This window comes from Homarus americanus, unplaced genomic scaffold (assembly GCF_018991925.1).
Source record: "Homarus americanus isolate GMGI-L3 unplaced genomic scaffold, GMGI_Hamer_2.0 scaffold11022, whole genome shotgun sequence".
Taxonomy (NCBI): Eukaryota; Metazoa; Arthropoda; class Malacostraca; order Decapoda; family Nephropidae; genus Homarus; species Homarus americanus.
The window spans coordinates 2,115,783-2,132,824 of NW_024737068.1; the positions used below are offsets into that span (position 1 = coordinate 2,115,783).

The 17,042-nt window shown below is 45.0% G+C and overlaps 1 protein-coding gene across 1 annotated transcript; it reads right to left on the bottom strand.

Annotated features, from left to right (window-relative positions):
- Positions 1-7,406: 7,406 nt before the first annotated feature.
- On the bottom strand, positions 7,407-10,153 carry LOC121872910 (protein TRACHEARY ELEMENT DIFFERENTIATION-RELATED 7A-like). Its single transcript, XM_042376015.1, has one exon. The coding sequence runs from the start codon at positions 9,044-9,046 to the stop codon at positions 8,297-8,299; it is 750 nt and encodes a 249-aa protein (XP_042231949.1). The 5' UTR covers positions 9,047-10,153; the 3' UTR covers positions 7,407-8,296.
- Positions 10,154-17,042: the final 6,889 nt, after the last annotated feature.

Below are 17,042 nucleotides of genomic sequence, written 5' to 3' on the forward strand. Positions count from 1 at the left end.
ATTTACTGGTGTGGTGCTGTTATATGACCCTTTAGCACTGAGGGTTATTAGTGTGTGCGTGTGTTAATTCTATGTGCGTCTATGTATACATCTCCGTGTGTTTGTGCGTGTCCATGCATATGTCGGTGCAAACACGTGCATACAGTGAGTGTGTTCTGAACCAGACAGCATCTGTATAATAATAATAAGAGGATAAATAAGAAAAAAATACATACGATAAGACATTTATTAAGACAACAGTATTTAAATAATAAACTAGACCAGTCATGATATTACAGAGGTACAGGGGAGAGATAGTGTGAGAGAGGGAGATGCAACACAGGGAGAGAGAAATAAGAGTGTGGGGAGGAGAACGTGACGCCCTGGCAGGTGAGGAGAGCAACAAGAGAAGCAAAGTTAATAAGTGTGCACCTGTGGTCACCTACACTTTGATAACTAACTTTCCGCTTTACTTTATTTTGGCAATTTTTTGGTGCTGTAAAGTGTCCTGGTCGGCGACTCTACCCCCGACCACTGGCCTTACTCCTCACAAGGTCTCTGTTGACCCCTGTACAAGATAACGTCTCCAGCCATCCACTGCTGCAGTACAACCACCTCTATATATATATATATATATATATATATATATATATATATATATATATATATATATATATATATATATATATATATATATATATATATATATATATATATATATATATATATATATATATATATATATATATATATATATATATATATATATATATATATATATATATATATATATATATATTTTTTTTTTTTTTTTTTTTTATGAAGTCTCCAGTGTTGCACCGCCGCCCACTGCCACCACCCTCCTCCACACACACACGCACTGGGCCACTGAGGAGGCTGTTAGGCCTTAGTGGCCATCATTCTAAGTCTCCAAGACGGTTGGTTGGTTGTTCATAATATACAAAAACATCGACTTCACCATAACCAGATTAAATACTTATGTTTTTACGGTAAGAGTTCTTTGGACAACATTCATCATCACAGATATCTTCCTCTTCTTCCTCCTCCTCCCCTTCCTCTTCCTCTTCTTCCTCCTCCTCCCCTTCCTCTTCCTCCTCCTCCCCTTCCTCTTCCTCCCCATCATCACTACCCAGCTCTTGGAAGTAGTTCTACACTGTATATGAATGAAGTTTTGACGCACTGCTTTACTACACTGACGCTCCTGACTCACTTCCTCGAGGCAGCAAGACCTACTGTAGTGAGTCAGAGGACCACGGGTCTTGTGGTGTTCCTCGAGTCAGGCAGCACAGGCGGGGCTGAGGATCGTCGTCTTGAACTGGTCTTCAAGTATTCTGCGAAAACTTCATCAAGACGACCAGGTGATGGTGATCCACTGGAGGGTTCCCCTTGGTGGTGATCCACTGGAGGGTTCCCCTTGGTGGTGATCCATAGAGGGTTCCCTTTGGCGGTTATCCACTGGAGGGTTCCCCTTGGTGGTGATCCACTAGAGGGTTCCCCTTGGTGGTGATCCACTGGAGGGTTCCCCTTGGTGGTGATCCACTAGAGGGTTCCCCTTGGTGGTGATCCACTGGAGGGTTCCCCTTGGCGGTTATCCACGGTAGAGTGATCCAACACTGCACCTTCTCGGGGTAATCCAACACACTCAGCTGCAGGGATCCATACAATACTTGGGGTTCAGTGACAAGCCTTTAAAAAATTATGTTACAGGTTTTCAAGTCACATCAACGTACAACACATCAGTCTGCTGGGCCAAGTTTCCACACGACACTGGCTGTGAACGTCCCGCAAGCATGAAACACTAGTACTTGGCACCACAGACCACGACACAACACTGTGACCAACAAGACACTGGTCACACCCGAGAGAGAGAGAGAGAGAGGGAGAGAGGGAGGAAGAAAAAGAGATATAACCAGATAGTTTTTACAAGTATATATTCAATAGTAATAGTCCCAGAGTAGTCAGTGAGACTTAGTGATGGTCGCTGAGGCATCATTCTTCGTCTGAACTGAGGCGAGGACCCGCACCATCATGTCCCACTGTCGAGGCGAGGCGAGGCGAGGCGCTGCTCTCAGTGGTACGTGAACTCTGCTTGTGTGTCTGTCACCGTCCTCCACACTGGCCACCAGATTCTTGCGGCACATCACTCGGGGAGAGCTTGAGGGTCAGCTGCGACTGGTGCTGGAAAGTGATGACCTGACACCAGCCACTGTAGGCCAGGTAGTTCACACCCAGGCTCCGTTCTGGCCAGCTTCTCCACAATATCATCGCCAATATGGCGAGTATATTGCACAAAATCTTTGGGATGCCCCTTGAGCTGCACTTCATCTTTGGTCCCAGCTGTCACGCCGGAGGCCACAAGTGGGCCACACAGCTGTACAGAGGGCCATAACTGGGCCACAGAGAGGACTTTCGTGACCCTGTAAGCAGCTGTAGCCACTGGTTCGGGTCACCAGTGGCTGATATAAATGAATTAAATGAGGAGATGTTGTTGGTCAGGGGAGTACCACGAGTACATGTAGGGCGCCGGCGCGGGCGGCTTCATATCCCAGTGGTGGGCGGCCAGCCCGGGCGACGAGGCAGAGGGTGGCAGCGACATGTGGTCAGCCGAGGATACGGGCGGTGCTATGGAGGTGGGCGGCATGTATCCCCCGTGGGGCTGGTGGTTCATGTGGTGCTGGGGCGGAGGTGGACACGGCGCCCCGGGCGGGCCAGGGGGACACAGGTGGGGCGAACCATGGTTGTCGTGCGACTGGCTAGTGGGTGTGGGCGGGTGCTGGGGGGGCCCGTGGGCGTGCGGGGGCAGCTGGACAGAGTGTGGGGGTGGTGGGTGGGAGTGAGGGGAGGCTGCATGGGGTGGATAGTTCGGGTTTGAGGGCTGTGTGAGAGTGTTTGAGGAGGCTAAGTGAGGCGGGTGGTGAGGGACCTGGGATTGGACGTGAGGGTTGGGGGACTCTGGTTGAGAGGACTGGGGAGGAGGGAGTGAGTGCGGGGACGTGAGGTCATGTTGCTGGTGTTGGGTCCAGTATGGGTGCCCCGGTGGACAAGTCCCAGGGGATGGGAGAGGGCGGCCGTGTTGGATAGGACCCAAGGTCGTGTAGGGCTGTGACGGCGACTGTGCCTGAGGAGGAGGACTGATGGGGTTCGGGGTGGTGTACGTCATGAGAGGGGAGGTGACTGACAGAGGGGAGGAGGTGAGGGGAGAGCCGGGCCCCACCGGAGCACCCTGTGGCACACACGACCCACCAGAATTAACTGTCTTCAAGATCTTCTTGCACTTGGACCGCTTGTTTTGAAACCAGATCTTCACCTGTGAGAGAAGAGAGACTCCAGTTAGTTCACACACAGCTAAACTAATGTTATTGTTACATTATAAGTCATTCATAACAATTATAATATATATATATATATATATATATATATATATATATATATATATATATATATATATATATATATATATATATATATATATATATATATATATATATATATATATATATATATATATATTATACAGGCGTGGAGAAAGTGAACTGTGCTTGTTAGGATAAACAAGTTGACGGCACACATAGTGATAAAGTGCAGCAACATGTCCACATTAATTAAACGAAAAAAATAAATATTCATCTTAAACCTTTACAAACAAACATTACATTCGTGTACAGGATCATCGAGAAAGACTGATCCTTATATCATAATATGGGAATACTTTTTCGATGATCCTGTATCTTATTCACGATCTGATAAAAAAAAGCCGGATAAATAATTAAACATGAAAAACTAAACACGATAGAATAGAATAAACTTTCAGTACGAAAAATGTCTAGAGGTTTATACCTGTTTTATATGGTTTAGTGTTCGTAATGTTCAGAGCCGAGGAGCCACAGCCTGGAGGTGTCCTGGGGTGAGGAGTGGAACATTTAACAAACAAGGAGAGCCTCTTCCCGGAGACAGGGCGCCATTTATCTAATTCAGGGCGCTCTCTGAAGCAGGTGGTTCGAGGAATGTCTCGGAACTGGTTCATTGTGAATCATCTCGAGAAACTCTGAGTCACAGTACTGACATGCCACAGTCTGAGGAAGTGAAGCAAGTGAGGAGGCTCCAGTCCGAAGCAGTGAAGCAAATGCGTCATCTCAGTTTTTAGAAGTAGTGAAGCAAGGAAGTTGTTTCAAAATGAGGATATGGAGCATGCTGGACATATCAGTCTGAACTGCAGCAAGTGGTTCGTCCCAGTTTGAAGCAGTGAAGCAAGATAGATGCTGGCATGAGACACAGTGGGTTAGTTAATCTTAATTCAGGCTGTGAGAAACGCCTTCCTTGTTGTTTCAGTGTACTTAGGTGCTTCAACAGCAGGGTCTTTAAGTACCGTTCACTAATTCTTAGTTGCTACACGTGACCAAAACTCTTAAACACTGTGAAGGTCATATGTAAATAAACAGTAAACACAAACAGTAAACAGTTTCTTTATTAAAATAAACACCTGAAATAAACATTGTGGTGAAGAAGTTAATATCTCGCTTTGTTTTTGTTTAATTTATAATAATTTATCCAATCTATTTATTTATCTTCTATTTTAGATTTTTTTTATTTTGTTCATTTATCATACGACAAAAGTATTTCCTAGTTCCTGTACGGTGTGTCATATATAATAGTGTTAATAATATAAAGAGAAACGGGCGGATCCAGTAATACCAAAATGGAGGGTCCAAGAAGTTGTGGGTGGGGGAACATGGCGAGCACAGCGAGCCCACCCAGCTGGGGAGGCTTAGGGGGGCGCTGTAAGACCCCAGGAATTTTTTTTTATATCTGACCAATATCATGACCATTTTGATGCTATTTTGAAGCCCTCGTACTTGACATTAGGAGATAGTCTGAGGCCAATAGTAATAACTTTTTACTATTCAAAAATGTCTGAGTACAATATCGTGTTAAAGAAAAAGTGTTGAAATTTCTGATGAAAAGGGGAGTCCGGACCCCCAGGGCCCTCCTAGATCATCCCCTGAGAAGGTGTTGGTAGAGGGTCCGGACCCCCAGGGCCCTCCTAGATCATCCCCTGAGAAGGTGTTGGTAGAGGGTCCGGACCCCCAGAGCTCTCCTAGATCATCCCCTGAGAAGGTGTTGGTAGATACATACTAAACACACCTCTAGAGGCGGTCCTCAAACTTTTTATCTGTGACGGTCAAGCTCTCGTTGAGACCCTCTGCCTAGCCAGCTGAGAGGGCGCTTGGAAATCCAACACATAAAGCCCAGTTCTCACTCTGGGTTGTTGTAAAGGCCCGTCCACACTGGGGCTCATGATGAGCGCCGTGATGCGGACTTCTCACGCGCGGTGATGCAAAAGAGGGAGACAGTCCACACTGGCAGCCTACTGTCTGCAACATCCACACCAGTCGTTGACTTGCACAAGAGAGAGAGAGAGAGACAGTAAGGACGCTCGGGTACAGGAGACTGTGGTGGCTTTATGTTGTGCAGAAAAGAAAATTCTAAAGAAAAATAAATAAATATGGTGTAAAAGTTGGCCATCAAGTTGCTGCTTCACGTCTCGCGCCAGAGTTCGCCCGATCAGTGTGCGCGGGTCTCCCGCAACACGAAAAACAAGTCAGAGCAACACCATGAGCATCACGGCGCGCTTCATGAATCCCAGTGTGTACGGGCCTTAAGAAAGGACATTCAGCCTTGGTGGTAAGCGGGGTACCATGCTATCAGGTGATAAAGGCTAGCCCTCACCAGCGTAGAAAATGGCCACAAAACTGTGATGATGATGATGATGGTGATGATGATGATGATGATGATTCTTTGATTATCCCTTTGAGGACAGTGATTTAACCATTTGAAGAAGATGGTTTAACACTTTTAGGATGATGGTATAATCCTCTGTGAATGATAAGTTAACTCCTTAAGGATGATGATAAGCCATTATCGTTTTCAAGTGTTGAAATATAGATCTTCCAAATACTCGCAATATATTTGGGTGGGGAAGGAATTAATAATTACTAGATATCAGACAATAAATACAAACAATTGCTTATTAGCTTCATTAAGGCACAAATGATAATAGAAAAAATAATCCAAAAGGCGCAGCAAGGTCAGGTCAGGTCAGGTCAGATTGTGGGGTAACAAAATCGGCTATATGCTCTCCTGAACACCATTTCTCATTTAAAAGATGAAGAAATATCCAGGATAATGATGTAATACACAATATATAAGTTGACATTCCATCAGATTACTTCGACTGACTTGCAGATATAACACTGACAGATCACCAACATACATAGTCACCCGTAGGTATGAATATGGGTGTCTTACGGCATTCGAACCCATAAAGCTCCCAAACTGACTCGAATGATAAGTGTTTCGAGTTTGGAACTGTTCAAGATAAAGTGAAAAGTAGTGGAGTTGAGGTAAAGCTTTTAATGAAGATAAGATTATCACATTATTTCACTAAGTCTCTCTCTCTTTTGTCATCTGTTTTCTTCTGTTCTGTTTTCGTCACTTCCTTGGTTGTCACAATGAATAGTGTTTTCTCTTCCTCCTCTTCCTTCTCCTCCTTTTTTCTTCTTCCTCTTTCTTATTTTTTCTCTTCCTCCTCCTCTTCTCCTTCTCTCTTTCCTTTTCTCCTCCTCCTCCTCCTCTGATGTTGTCGATAGTTGTGTTAAACATAAACACCAGGTACTCTGTGTTATAACAAACGTACACACACACACACACACACACACACACACACACACACACACACACACACAAACACACACACAAACACACACACAGGATACGAAATTAAAACCATAAGGTACAATAAGCTGAGGTTTATTATACTGAATATGGAACACAGACGCACAGTATAATTTACATCAAAAATATCTTTTAAGTTAATTTGAGACACAGCTTTGTACAAGGCAAGATGCAGGGGCAAGGAAAGTCATCTGGATATGTACAGTGATATATCTATATGTATTTATTTACTGTAATATAAATAAGAGATGAGAGAGAGACGGAGAGATGAGAGAGAGAAAGAGAGACTGACGCCCTGGCAGGTGATTAGAGCAACAAGAGAAGCAAAGTTAATAAGTGTGCACCTGTGGTCACCTAGACTTTGATAACTAACTTTCCGCTTTACTTTATTTTGGCAATTTTTTGGTGCTGTAAAGTGTCCTGGTCGGCGACTCTACCCCCGACCACTGGCCTTACTCCTCACAAGGTCTCTGTTGACCCCTGTACAAGATAACGTCTCCAATCATCCACTGCTGTACTACAACCACCTATGTGTATATATATGTGTATATATATATATATATATATATATATATATATATATATATATATATATATATATATATATATATATATATATATATATATATATATATATATATATATATATATATACATATATAAATTTTATGAAGTCTCCAGTGTTGCACCGCCGCCCACTGCCACCACCCTCCTCCACACACACTGCTCCTTGAAGAGGCGTTGAGAGCCCCTGGCCTTGACGACCATTGCACCGTCTCCAACACCATCAGGGTCACTGGAGGTGTGGGTGTGGCGGCCCAGCAGGTTACCTCAGGGTTATGGAGTGTGGGAGGCCAGCCAGCACCCCCGCCACACCCCCGCCACACCCACACCAGTATAAAAATTACAAAATGGTGTGTTAAACTTGTAGTAGTTAAGCACAGCGGGTTGCTTGGTAAACCTGTTTACTATAAAACGTTGCTGCTGTGGCATATCACCACACAACACTAAGACTTGGTGAACCACGTCACTATAAAACACTGTGGCTTGTTAGGCCAGATCACTATATAAAAGGGTTGGTGAACCAATTAAACAACTTCTACCAGTAAACATTCATTTGCACAATATATAGAGACGGGTCCGTGAGAGCTGTAGTGGTGAGCCTCTACACCTGACAACGGCGGGTCAGGCTGCTCCGACAACAATACTCTTCTCAACTACCAGCCGCCCTGTTCTCCCACTTGGCACAGGTCCTGCGGTGCATCACTCCAACTGCTCCTGACCCGCTGTGGCTGCCAGCTGGGTCAGGTGTGGCTCACCTGGGCAGGCCACACCTCACCCTGCCACCACTACCTCCATGTCATCGCCAATATGGCGAGTTTATTGCACGAAATCTTTGGGATGTCGCTAAGGCTGCTCTTGTTATCTTTGGTCCCGGCAACTTTGCCGCGGGCCACGAGTGGGCCACACAGCGGGCCGTAGCTGGACCACACAGAATACTTCTGTGGCCCTGTAAGTTGCGGTAGCCAGTGGCCCGGGTTACCAGCGGTGTAAAATGGTTGACTTAGGTGAGGAGATGTTGTTGGTCAGGGGAGTACCACGAGTACATGTATGGCGCCGACACGGGCGGCTTCACATCCCACTGGTAAGCTGCCAGCCCGGGCGACGAGGCGGAGGGTGGCAGCGACATGTGGTCAGCCGAGGATACGGGCGGTGCTATGGAGGTGGGCGGCATGTATCCCCCGTGGGGCTGGTGGTTCATGTGGTGCTGGGGCGGAGGTGGACACGGCGCCCCGGGCGGGCCAGGGGGACACAGGTGGGGCGAACCATGGTTGTCGTGCGACTGGCTAGTGGGTGTGGGCGGGTGATGGGGAGGCCCGTGGGCGTGCGGGGGCAGCTGGACAGAGTGTGAGGGTGGTGGGTGGGAGTGAGGGGAAGCCGAATGGGGTGGGTGGTGTGGGTGTGGAGGTTGCGAGAGGGAGTGGGGTGGTGGGCAGGGTGTTAGCTGGGGTTGGGGATGCTGTGGGTGTTGGCCAGAGTGGAGGTGGGCCATGGGGAGGGAGCCCAGGGCAGGGTGAGAGGTGGGGACCAGAATGGTGAGAGGCGGGGGCTGGGAGAGAGGAGGAGCTGAGGACTGTGACAAGGGGATCTGGCTAGGGGACTGTGTCTGTGGAGGGGGGCTAAGAGGGGTAGGGGTGGAGTAGGTCTGCAGGGGGGAGGTGGCAGACAAGGGGGAGGAGCTGAGAGGGGAGCCGGGCCCCACAGGCGCCCCCTGGGGAGCACCCGGCCCAACAGTCTGCACTGCCTTCATCATCTTCTTGTACTTTGACCGCCGGTTTTGGAACCAGATCTTCACCTGCGGGGAAGAAGGTGTCGGTTAGTGCCCTGGCGTCACTCTTGCTCCAGCATGCATCTACCTCTAACTTTTTCACTATTATATATATTTTCAGCGTTATATATTTTCAGTTATATAAAGTATATATATATTTATATATTTCGATAATATATCAAAGTTCACTGTTGTGTTGTCATCAACTAAATGGAAATATATATTTGTTTTTCTTTCTAAGAAATCACTCGGGTATTTCTACGTTGTAATAGTAATTTTCTTAAACAATTAAGCAGGTTTCGTATGCAAAATTGACTTATTTTTGCTGCCACCACAAAAAAGAACAATTGTTTTACAGGCTAATACAAGGAGAGAGACTCACTGTGCTACTCTTAATACTTCACCCACAGGCACACCATTGTACATTGTGGAGCCCTAGTACATTGTTCAGTCCTAGTACATTGTTCAGCCCAAGTACATTGTTCAGTCCTAGTACATTGTGGAGCCCTAGTACATTGTTCAGTCTTAGTACATTGTTCAGTCCTAGTACATTGTTCAGTCCTAGTACATAGTTCAGCCATAGTACATTGTTCATCCGTAGTACATTGTTGAGCACTAGTACATTGTACATCCGTAGTACACTGATGAGGTGTAGTACACTGTTCAGTCCTAGTATATTGTTCAGGTGTAGTACATCGTTAATCCGTAGTACTTTGTTCAGGCCTTATCATAGATATATTTCACTAAATAGTACTGATATTTTGAGGTGTGTGTGTGTGTGTGTGTGTGACGTAAGATCTTCTGCCCCAAGATGTACAAGGTCATTTAGATACGGGTCTCTCCAAACTCTCTTTTCTCTCTCTCTCTCTCCCTAAAAGTTTCCAATAACGCGTAACGAGCTAACGAGCAGTTCCCAAGTACCTTTAACTAGTATAATGTCCTTAAACTCGGGGGCGTTTTATGTTCACCTTCTTTGTTGTTGCCAGATAATCACGTCCATTCATCATGTTTAAATCATTACCTGCGCTCATTATACCTGTGTGAGCCCCGTGCTTATTTTCATCATTTTTATAAGTAATTGTTCACCTTAAGAGCTCATTCTCTCTCTCCCCTCTCCCTCCACCCCCCCAACACTTCCCTCCCTTCTCTCTCCCTCCCCCTTCCACTTCCCTCCCTTCCCTCTCTTCCCTGTCCCTCCCTTTCTCTTCCTTCCCCCTTGCACTTCCCTCCCTTCCCTGTCCTTCATTTTCTCTCCCTCCCCCTCTTCCCCACTCCCCCTCCTCCATCTACCCTCCCCTCGCTGTTAAATATCCTTAATGAGCCCCCCCTCTGCTTGTCCCCCCTTCCCCTACTATTCCCTCCTCCCCCCCCTCCCTCTCATCATCATCATCAATTTTCAGCTATTACCTGTCTTATCCATCTCTCTTTCTCTTTCTTCTTATCCTTCTTCTTCTTCTTCTCCTCCTCCTACTCCTCCTTCCCCCCTTCATATCAATACACAATACATGCAAGCGTAGGCAGAGCAAAGGGTGGGGAAGGGGAGTGGCAATAAAGGGAGGGAGAATGTTGGGGGAAGAAGAGGAGGGGACAGAAGAAAAAGAGAAGAGAAGAAGTAGAAAATTATATAAGATTTGAGGCCTTGATGAGACATTAAAATCTGTAGTCGTCGTAGATATGTAAAATCTGGGAGGATTAGTGAAGGTAAGTAGTCGATTTCGTTTGGAGTGGTGGGCCGCGGTCACCAACCCTCAGACTCTGTGTTGCAGTGACCCGAAGAAAATAATGGAAATCGGCTTAACATATTCCATTGACAGGAAACAATTCTTGCTACTCTATACTGTCAGTCCACCCCTATCTTCCCCTTCCATATATATATGCCTCCTTTCCATCCCCCATCCCCTCCCCCATCTCTCGTCCCCTCCCTTCCCATTGTCCAATTGTTGACAAAAGATCAGAAACCCACGAGGCCACACCTAATTATGTAAACATGCCTTTCCATAAACATATTTCCAGCATATACACGTTTACAAAGTAGGGTCCGACAGCTCGACATACAAAGGAATATTTGCTTTAGTCACCCTCTCAACGACGACGTCCATCAGAGTATCAAACCCATTTTCTTCGTGAATAAAAAGGTCTTTCAGGTGCTCCAAAATGACTCTTGTGGATTCAAGACATTCAGAAACAACTTTTAATGTGTAAAAATGTAAATAATATTTTCTCATATTTTTTTCCACCCATTAAGTCAATTTACATAGAGGTAGTATATTGATCCAATGTAATACTACCAAATTATCACCACCCATTGTTTTTATTGCATTATTAATACGGTGATTTGCATGAAATTACGTGTCCCATACGACTTGTGATTTAAAGTTACAGCTACAGGTTCTTGAGACGACAAATAAATTCTTAAGAAAATCACTTCTTTAATAATTCAGTAGAAGTCGTGAAACAAAGTTATGGGTCACTACAAGAGATCCATTAATCGATCAGTCACATTATGCACATTAACACTTCCACTGGTTCTCTGTCCCTGAGTATATATTACCTATACCTGCGCTAACAGTGATTATCTTATGTATTCCAACTAATTACCTTTACCTGTGTTTTAACTATTTTTTTACCTGTGCTCTAATTACCTATGCCTGTGCTCTGAGTAATTACTTTATATGTATTCTAGCTAATTACCTTTACATGTATTCTAGATAATTACTTTTACCTGTGCTCTAAGTAATTACCTTGACACACAGAAGACCATTTCCATCTCCTTGTCCACCAAATTCGTTCCTTCCCTCCTCTCTCTCTCTCTCTCCCTTCTTTTGTACTTCCCTCCTTTCTTCTCCTCCCCCCTCCCTCCCTTTTTTTTACCTCCATCCATCCTTCTCTCCCTCCTTCCCTTCTTTTTCCCTCCCCCTTTCCTCTCCTCTCCCCCTTCTATCTCTCCATCCTTCCCTCATTCCTATCCTCCCTTCCCTCTCTCCTCTCCCTCTTTCCCTCATTCCTTTCTTCCCTTTCAAACATCCACTCTCCTACCTTCCCTCCCTACCACCAACCCTTACACCCACCCACCCACCCACCCACCCTTCCTCCCTCCCTGCCTCACTAAGCGCGACATAATCCACCTCGCGTCGCCTGTCTCACGTCAAACTGCTTATAGATCGCCTTCATGCACGTCTCATTTTGTCAAAACATCCACACGTATTCAAGGAAGTAAAAAAACAGCCCCTCGACATATTTTATCCTAGCAGGTGGGAGCTTTCAACACACTGTCAGCTCTCACTACAAACAAACTTGGAAGCGTGTATAGAAATGGGTTATTTTTCATTGGTAAAGTGTGCAAGAATTTGTCTTATGCTTGTCTACCTCTCTCTTTCATGTTCCTCTGAAGGTGTGTGTGTGTGTGTGTGTGTGTGTGTGTGTGTGTGTGTGTGTGTGTGTAGAACGTGTTGTTATATATTGTACCGTACTCGTGTTCTGCCTATCTTGAGTTTAATTCAACCACACACACACACACACACACACACAAAAGCCCCTGGTTCTCAAATGCTCCCATCACCGCCACCATCACCATCACTACCACCATCACCATCACTGCCAATACTTCCTCACCACAGAGCCAATGTCCCTGCCACCAAAAACATCATCCACTACCACTATTATTTTTATCGTGTATTCCACCTCCAGTAACTACCATAATTTTCACCTTCATCAACACTATTTAAATTACCAACTTTATCACCATCAACACCACAACCGCTAACACCATCATCACCACTTCTACCACCACTAACATCATCGCCGCCACGCTTCATGCCTTAACCAGAAGACACCAGCATAGACAGATGAAGAGGAAGAAGGAAGGGGAAGAGAAAATGAGAGATAGAGAGCAAAGAGGAGGAAAGGTGCAAAGGAGTAAGGCTGGTGCAGGTAGTGTGGAGGAAGAGGAGGAGGTTAAAAGAAGGAATGGGATGGTGGTGATACTGGTAGTAGTGGTGTTGGTGGTGACAGTGGCAGTGGTGGTGGTAGTAGTGGTAGTGGAGGAGGAGGAGGAGGAGGTGGGGAGCTCAGAAATGACCCCTTGTCACCAGTGCCTTGTTGTGTGAGTGCCGAGAATTCATCATTGTAATGGCAGTCGTAGATCATGGCAGGTCCAGCTTGGCCCTGTCCCTTCCCCCCGCGGATATGCCATGAATATATAGTAGGTAGTGTGGAGCGTTTATACGGGCTGGTGATGGATCGCCCCGCCGGCCCACAGTACAGGCAGAGGGCTTAATGACATGCAATGTACCCCCGAGAGGCGCTCCACTGCCCCTCCTGAAGAAAGTGAAGCTCCCTGAGACACCCTGCAGCGGGAGGGATCGATTACATGACGACGGAGAGGGAGGAGGAGGACATTGAGACCAGGTGGTACGTAGACAGCTGAAGCGAAGGTGTTAATGACGGCAGTAGCGATGGTGTAACGAAGGGAGTGACAGCGATGAGGACGGTGTCACTCAACCAGATAAGATTAAAGGAGGACTCCACACACACACACACACACACACACACACACACACACACACACACACACACACAGAGAAGAATGCCTTTGATATGAAGTGGTGGCGATGGCGTATTTCCAAACACTATGTTATACCATTACAGATGATTTACTCAAAGGGAGAATGTCCTCTTACACCCGACCGACGGACCGACCAACACCCCGACCGACCCACCGACCGACCGACCGACCGACAACCAACAGACAAATAGCGCAGAAAAATTTAACCAACGAAACGCCACGTAATTTTTATCATGTTGTGTTACGGTTTGTAAACTTTGAGGATGATTAACAGTTTTAACATGGATGAACTTTTTCTTCTTTTCTTCACCTGTGTTATTAACCATTGTAATTACCTGTATTGTTATTATCACCGTTGTTTTTCTTGCCATTATCATTATCATCAGCATCATTATCATCATTATCGTTATCCTCATCATCATCACCTACATCATTATCATCCTCATCCTCACGTCTCTTGGAAGCACCGCTCAGGTAAATACATCCCTCTAATATAATATCACCCAGAAGAACTTGCTTATTTACATATCATTAACAAAATCGTACCCATCTGTCAGCCTCCAGCGCTCTTTCACATAATTTCACGACACAGTTTTACTATTTTTTTTTACGGATAAACAAATCGTAGACATTTCCTCGTTGGCAATATATATTTTATACTGAAATTCACCTGATTGGAGGTTTTGCGTTTTTTTTTTATTTTAGTTCTGTATCGTTTTAGTTGGATCCGTTTTCTGTTGTTGCTTCCCTTGTTTGTTTGTTTTTGTGTGTTTTTACTGTTGTTGCTCTCTCTCTCTCTCTCTCTCTCTCTCTCTCTCTCTCTCTCTCTCACTCTCTCTCTCTCATCTATCTATCTATCTACAGCATCTATCTATCCTTTACTTTTCCCTTCTTACTTCTCCTCCCTTCCCTTCACTACTCCTCTCCTTCTCACTCCTCTTCCCCTTCCTCTAATTCCTCCCTTACTCACACCATTCCTACCCTTCCCCTTTTTTGAGATGTAAAGACAGATTTTGTAGTTGTATGCACAGATTTCGTAGATCCACGGACAGATTTTTGGGGAGACGGGACCGATTTTGGAGGTATAGGGATAGATTTTAGAGGTTAAGTGGCAGATTTTAGAGAACCGAATATAAGTTGTGCCTATAATCATACATATGTATATAATATAACATAGCACATATAATTTCGCACAGTGAATCTTGAAATTATAATGTATGTATTTTATTCGATAAATAGATGTACACAAGAGGAAATATGTAAGTGAAAGTAAATAAACGGAAGTTACATGTTTATAGTAAGGAGATGAATCATAGGGGTAAACATATACACAGACAGACACACAGATGCACACAGTCACACACACGTATATACTTACTTACATGCACGCGCAAATACTCAATAAAACGCACACACACAAACACACGCGCTCGCACATATACACTAAAATGCATGTACACACACACACACACACACACACACACACACACAGCAAAAACATGACAGAAAGACATTAACCCCAAAAAGTAAAATATTAAATTCTCTAGAACAGACCCACCATAAATCACCCTTGTTGCACACACACACACACACACACACACACACACACACACACACACACACACACACACACACATAAACACACACACACTCACCGTAATCAAAACAAGTGTGTACCCTGCCTGACTATTCCCTCTTACCTCCCTAACAAGTGACGTCACCCCTCCCTCCCTCCCTCCCTCCCTCCCTCCCACATCAATCTTGGCCGAAACTAACGAACGATTAGGCCAGTATGTGTGGCACCCGTTGAAACCCAGGCACTGTGAGGCGCTGTGTGTGGCATTGGTGATTTATAACCAGCCAGTCCACCTCTTCTCCCGGCCTTAAGGGGGTAAAAGAAAGTGGGAATTTGAGTTTGATGAGGGAGGGGTGAGGGAGGGGTGAGGGTGAGGGATGGTAGGTAGGGCAGGGTGAGGGAGGTAGGGTGAAGGAATGTAGGTAGGGTGAGGGTGAGGTAGGGTGAAGGGAGGTAAGTAGGGCGAAGGGAGGAAGGTAGGGTGAGGGTAAGGAAAGGTAGGTAGGTAGGGTGAAGGAAGGTAGATAAAGAGAGTTATGCGTGCTTGAGTCCGTGTATGTGTGTGCGTGCGTAAATGCGTGCGTGAGTGTATATGTGCATATACAGTATACATAATACACGTACACTTACACCTAAGTATTATGATATATTAGACAAGCCTATGGGAGTGTTAGAGGGTTTTAGTCATCCACAACAAACATCCATACTTTCATCCATCACCGCACTAATACCTTCATCCATCACCACACCAATACCATCATCCATCACCACACGAATACCTTCATCCATCACCACACCAATACCTTCATCCATCACCACACCAATACCTCCATCCATCACCACACCAATACCTTCATCCGTCACCACACCGATACCTTCATCCATCACCACACCAATACCTTCATCCATCACCACACCGATACCTTCATCCATCACCACACCAATACCTTCATCCATCACCACACCAATACCTTCATCCATCACCACACCAATACCTTCATCCATCACCACACCAATACCTTCATCCATCACCACACCAATACCTTCATCCATCACCACACCAATACCTTCATCCATCACCACACCAATACCTTCATCCATCACCACACCAATACCTTCATCCATCGCCACACCAATACCTTCATCCATCACCACACGAACACCCTCACCCAACACAATCACCACTACACCTGCATCAAGAGACGAGACGTAAGTGAGTGTAGCACAAAGATGAATGGGTGTTGTTGTTAGTGGCGCTATTGTGGCCTTTACACGCCTCACCTCTTTGATGCCACGATATAATGGCACTCTCTTGAGGCGTGTGGCACCCGAGAATTGAAACTTACCCAGAGTTAAAGTGAATTACCTACCACGCAAGGTTAAATAATAATAATAATAATAATAATAATAATAATAATAATAATAATAATAATAATAATAATAATAATAATAATAATAATAATAATAATAATAATGTATTAATTAAGTAAAACATCAGAATCACGTACTTGCACAACACAGCCGCTGACCTGCCACCATTTTCCCGCGCGAAAGATGTTGTTGTTGTTGTTGTTGTTGGAGGTTCCCGCCATATTTGCTCCCTGAGACCAAAACATTATCTTGTGTTTTGTTTCTTACTCTCCTTTCTTAGTTTTTTTTTCCTCACTCCAGGCTACTCGACCCGATGATATTTATTCTAATTTATTCAAGGAATATCCTCCATAAATTCCCATTATAAGAAATAATTAAAGAGGAAAGGGACAATTAATTTTACGCCTGTCTCCCACAAACAATGTGTAATTATTGTACGCCCGGTGTGCGCCATCTTTTTTAGGAGGTGA

Bases quoted from the DNA above. Each gene is read 5' to 3' on its own strand.
- LOC121872910 (XM_042376015.1), bottom strand. From the start codon at position 9,046: ATGATGAAGGCAGTGCAGACTGTTGGGCCGGGTGCTCCCCAGGGGGCG.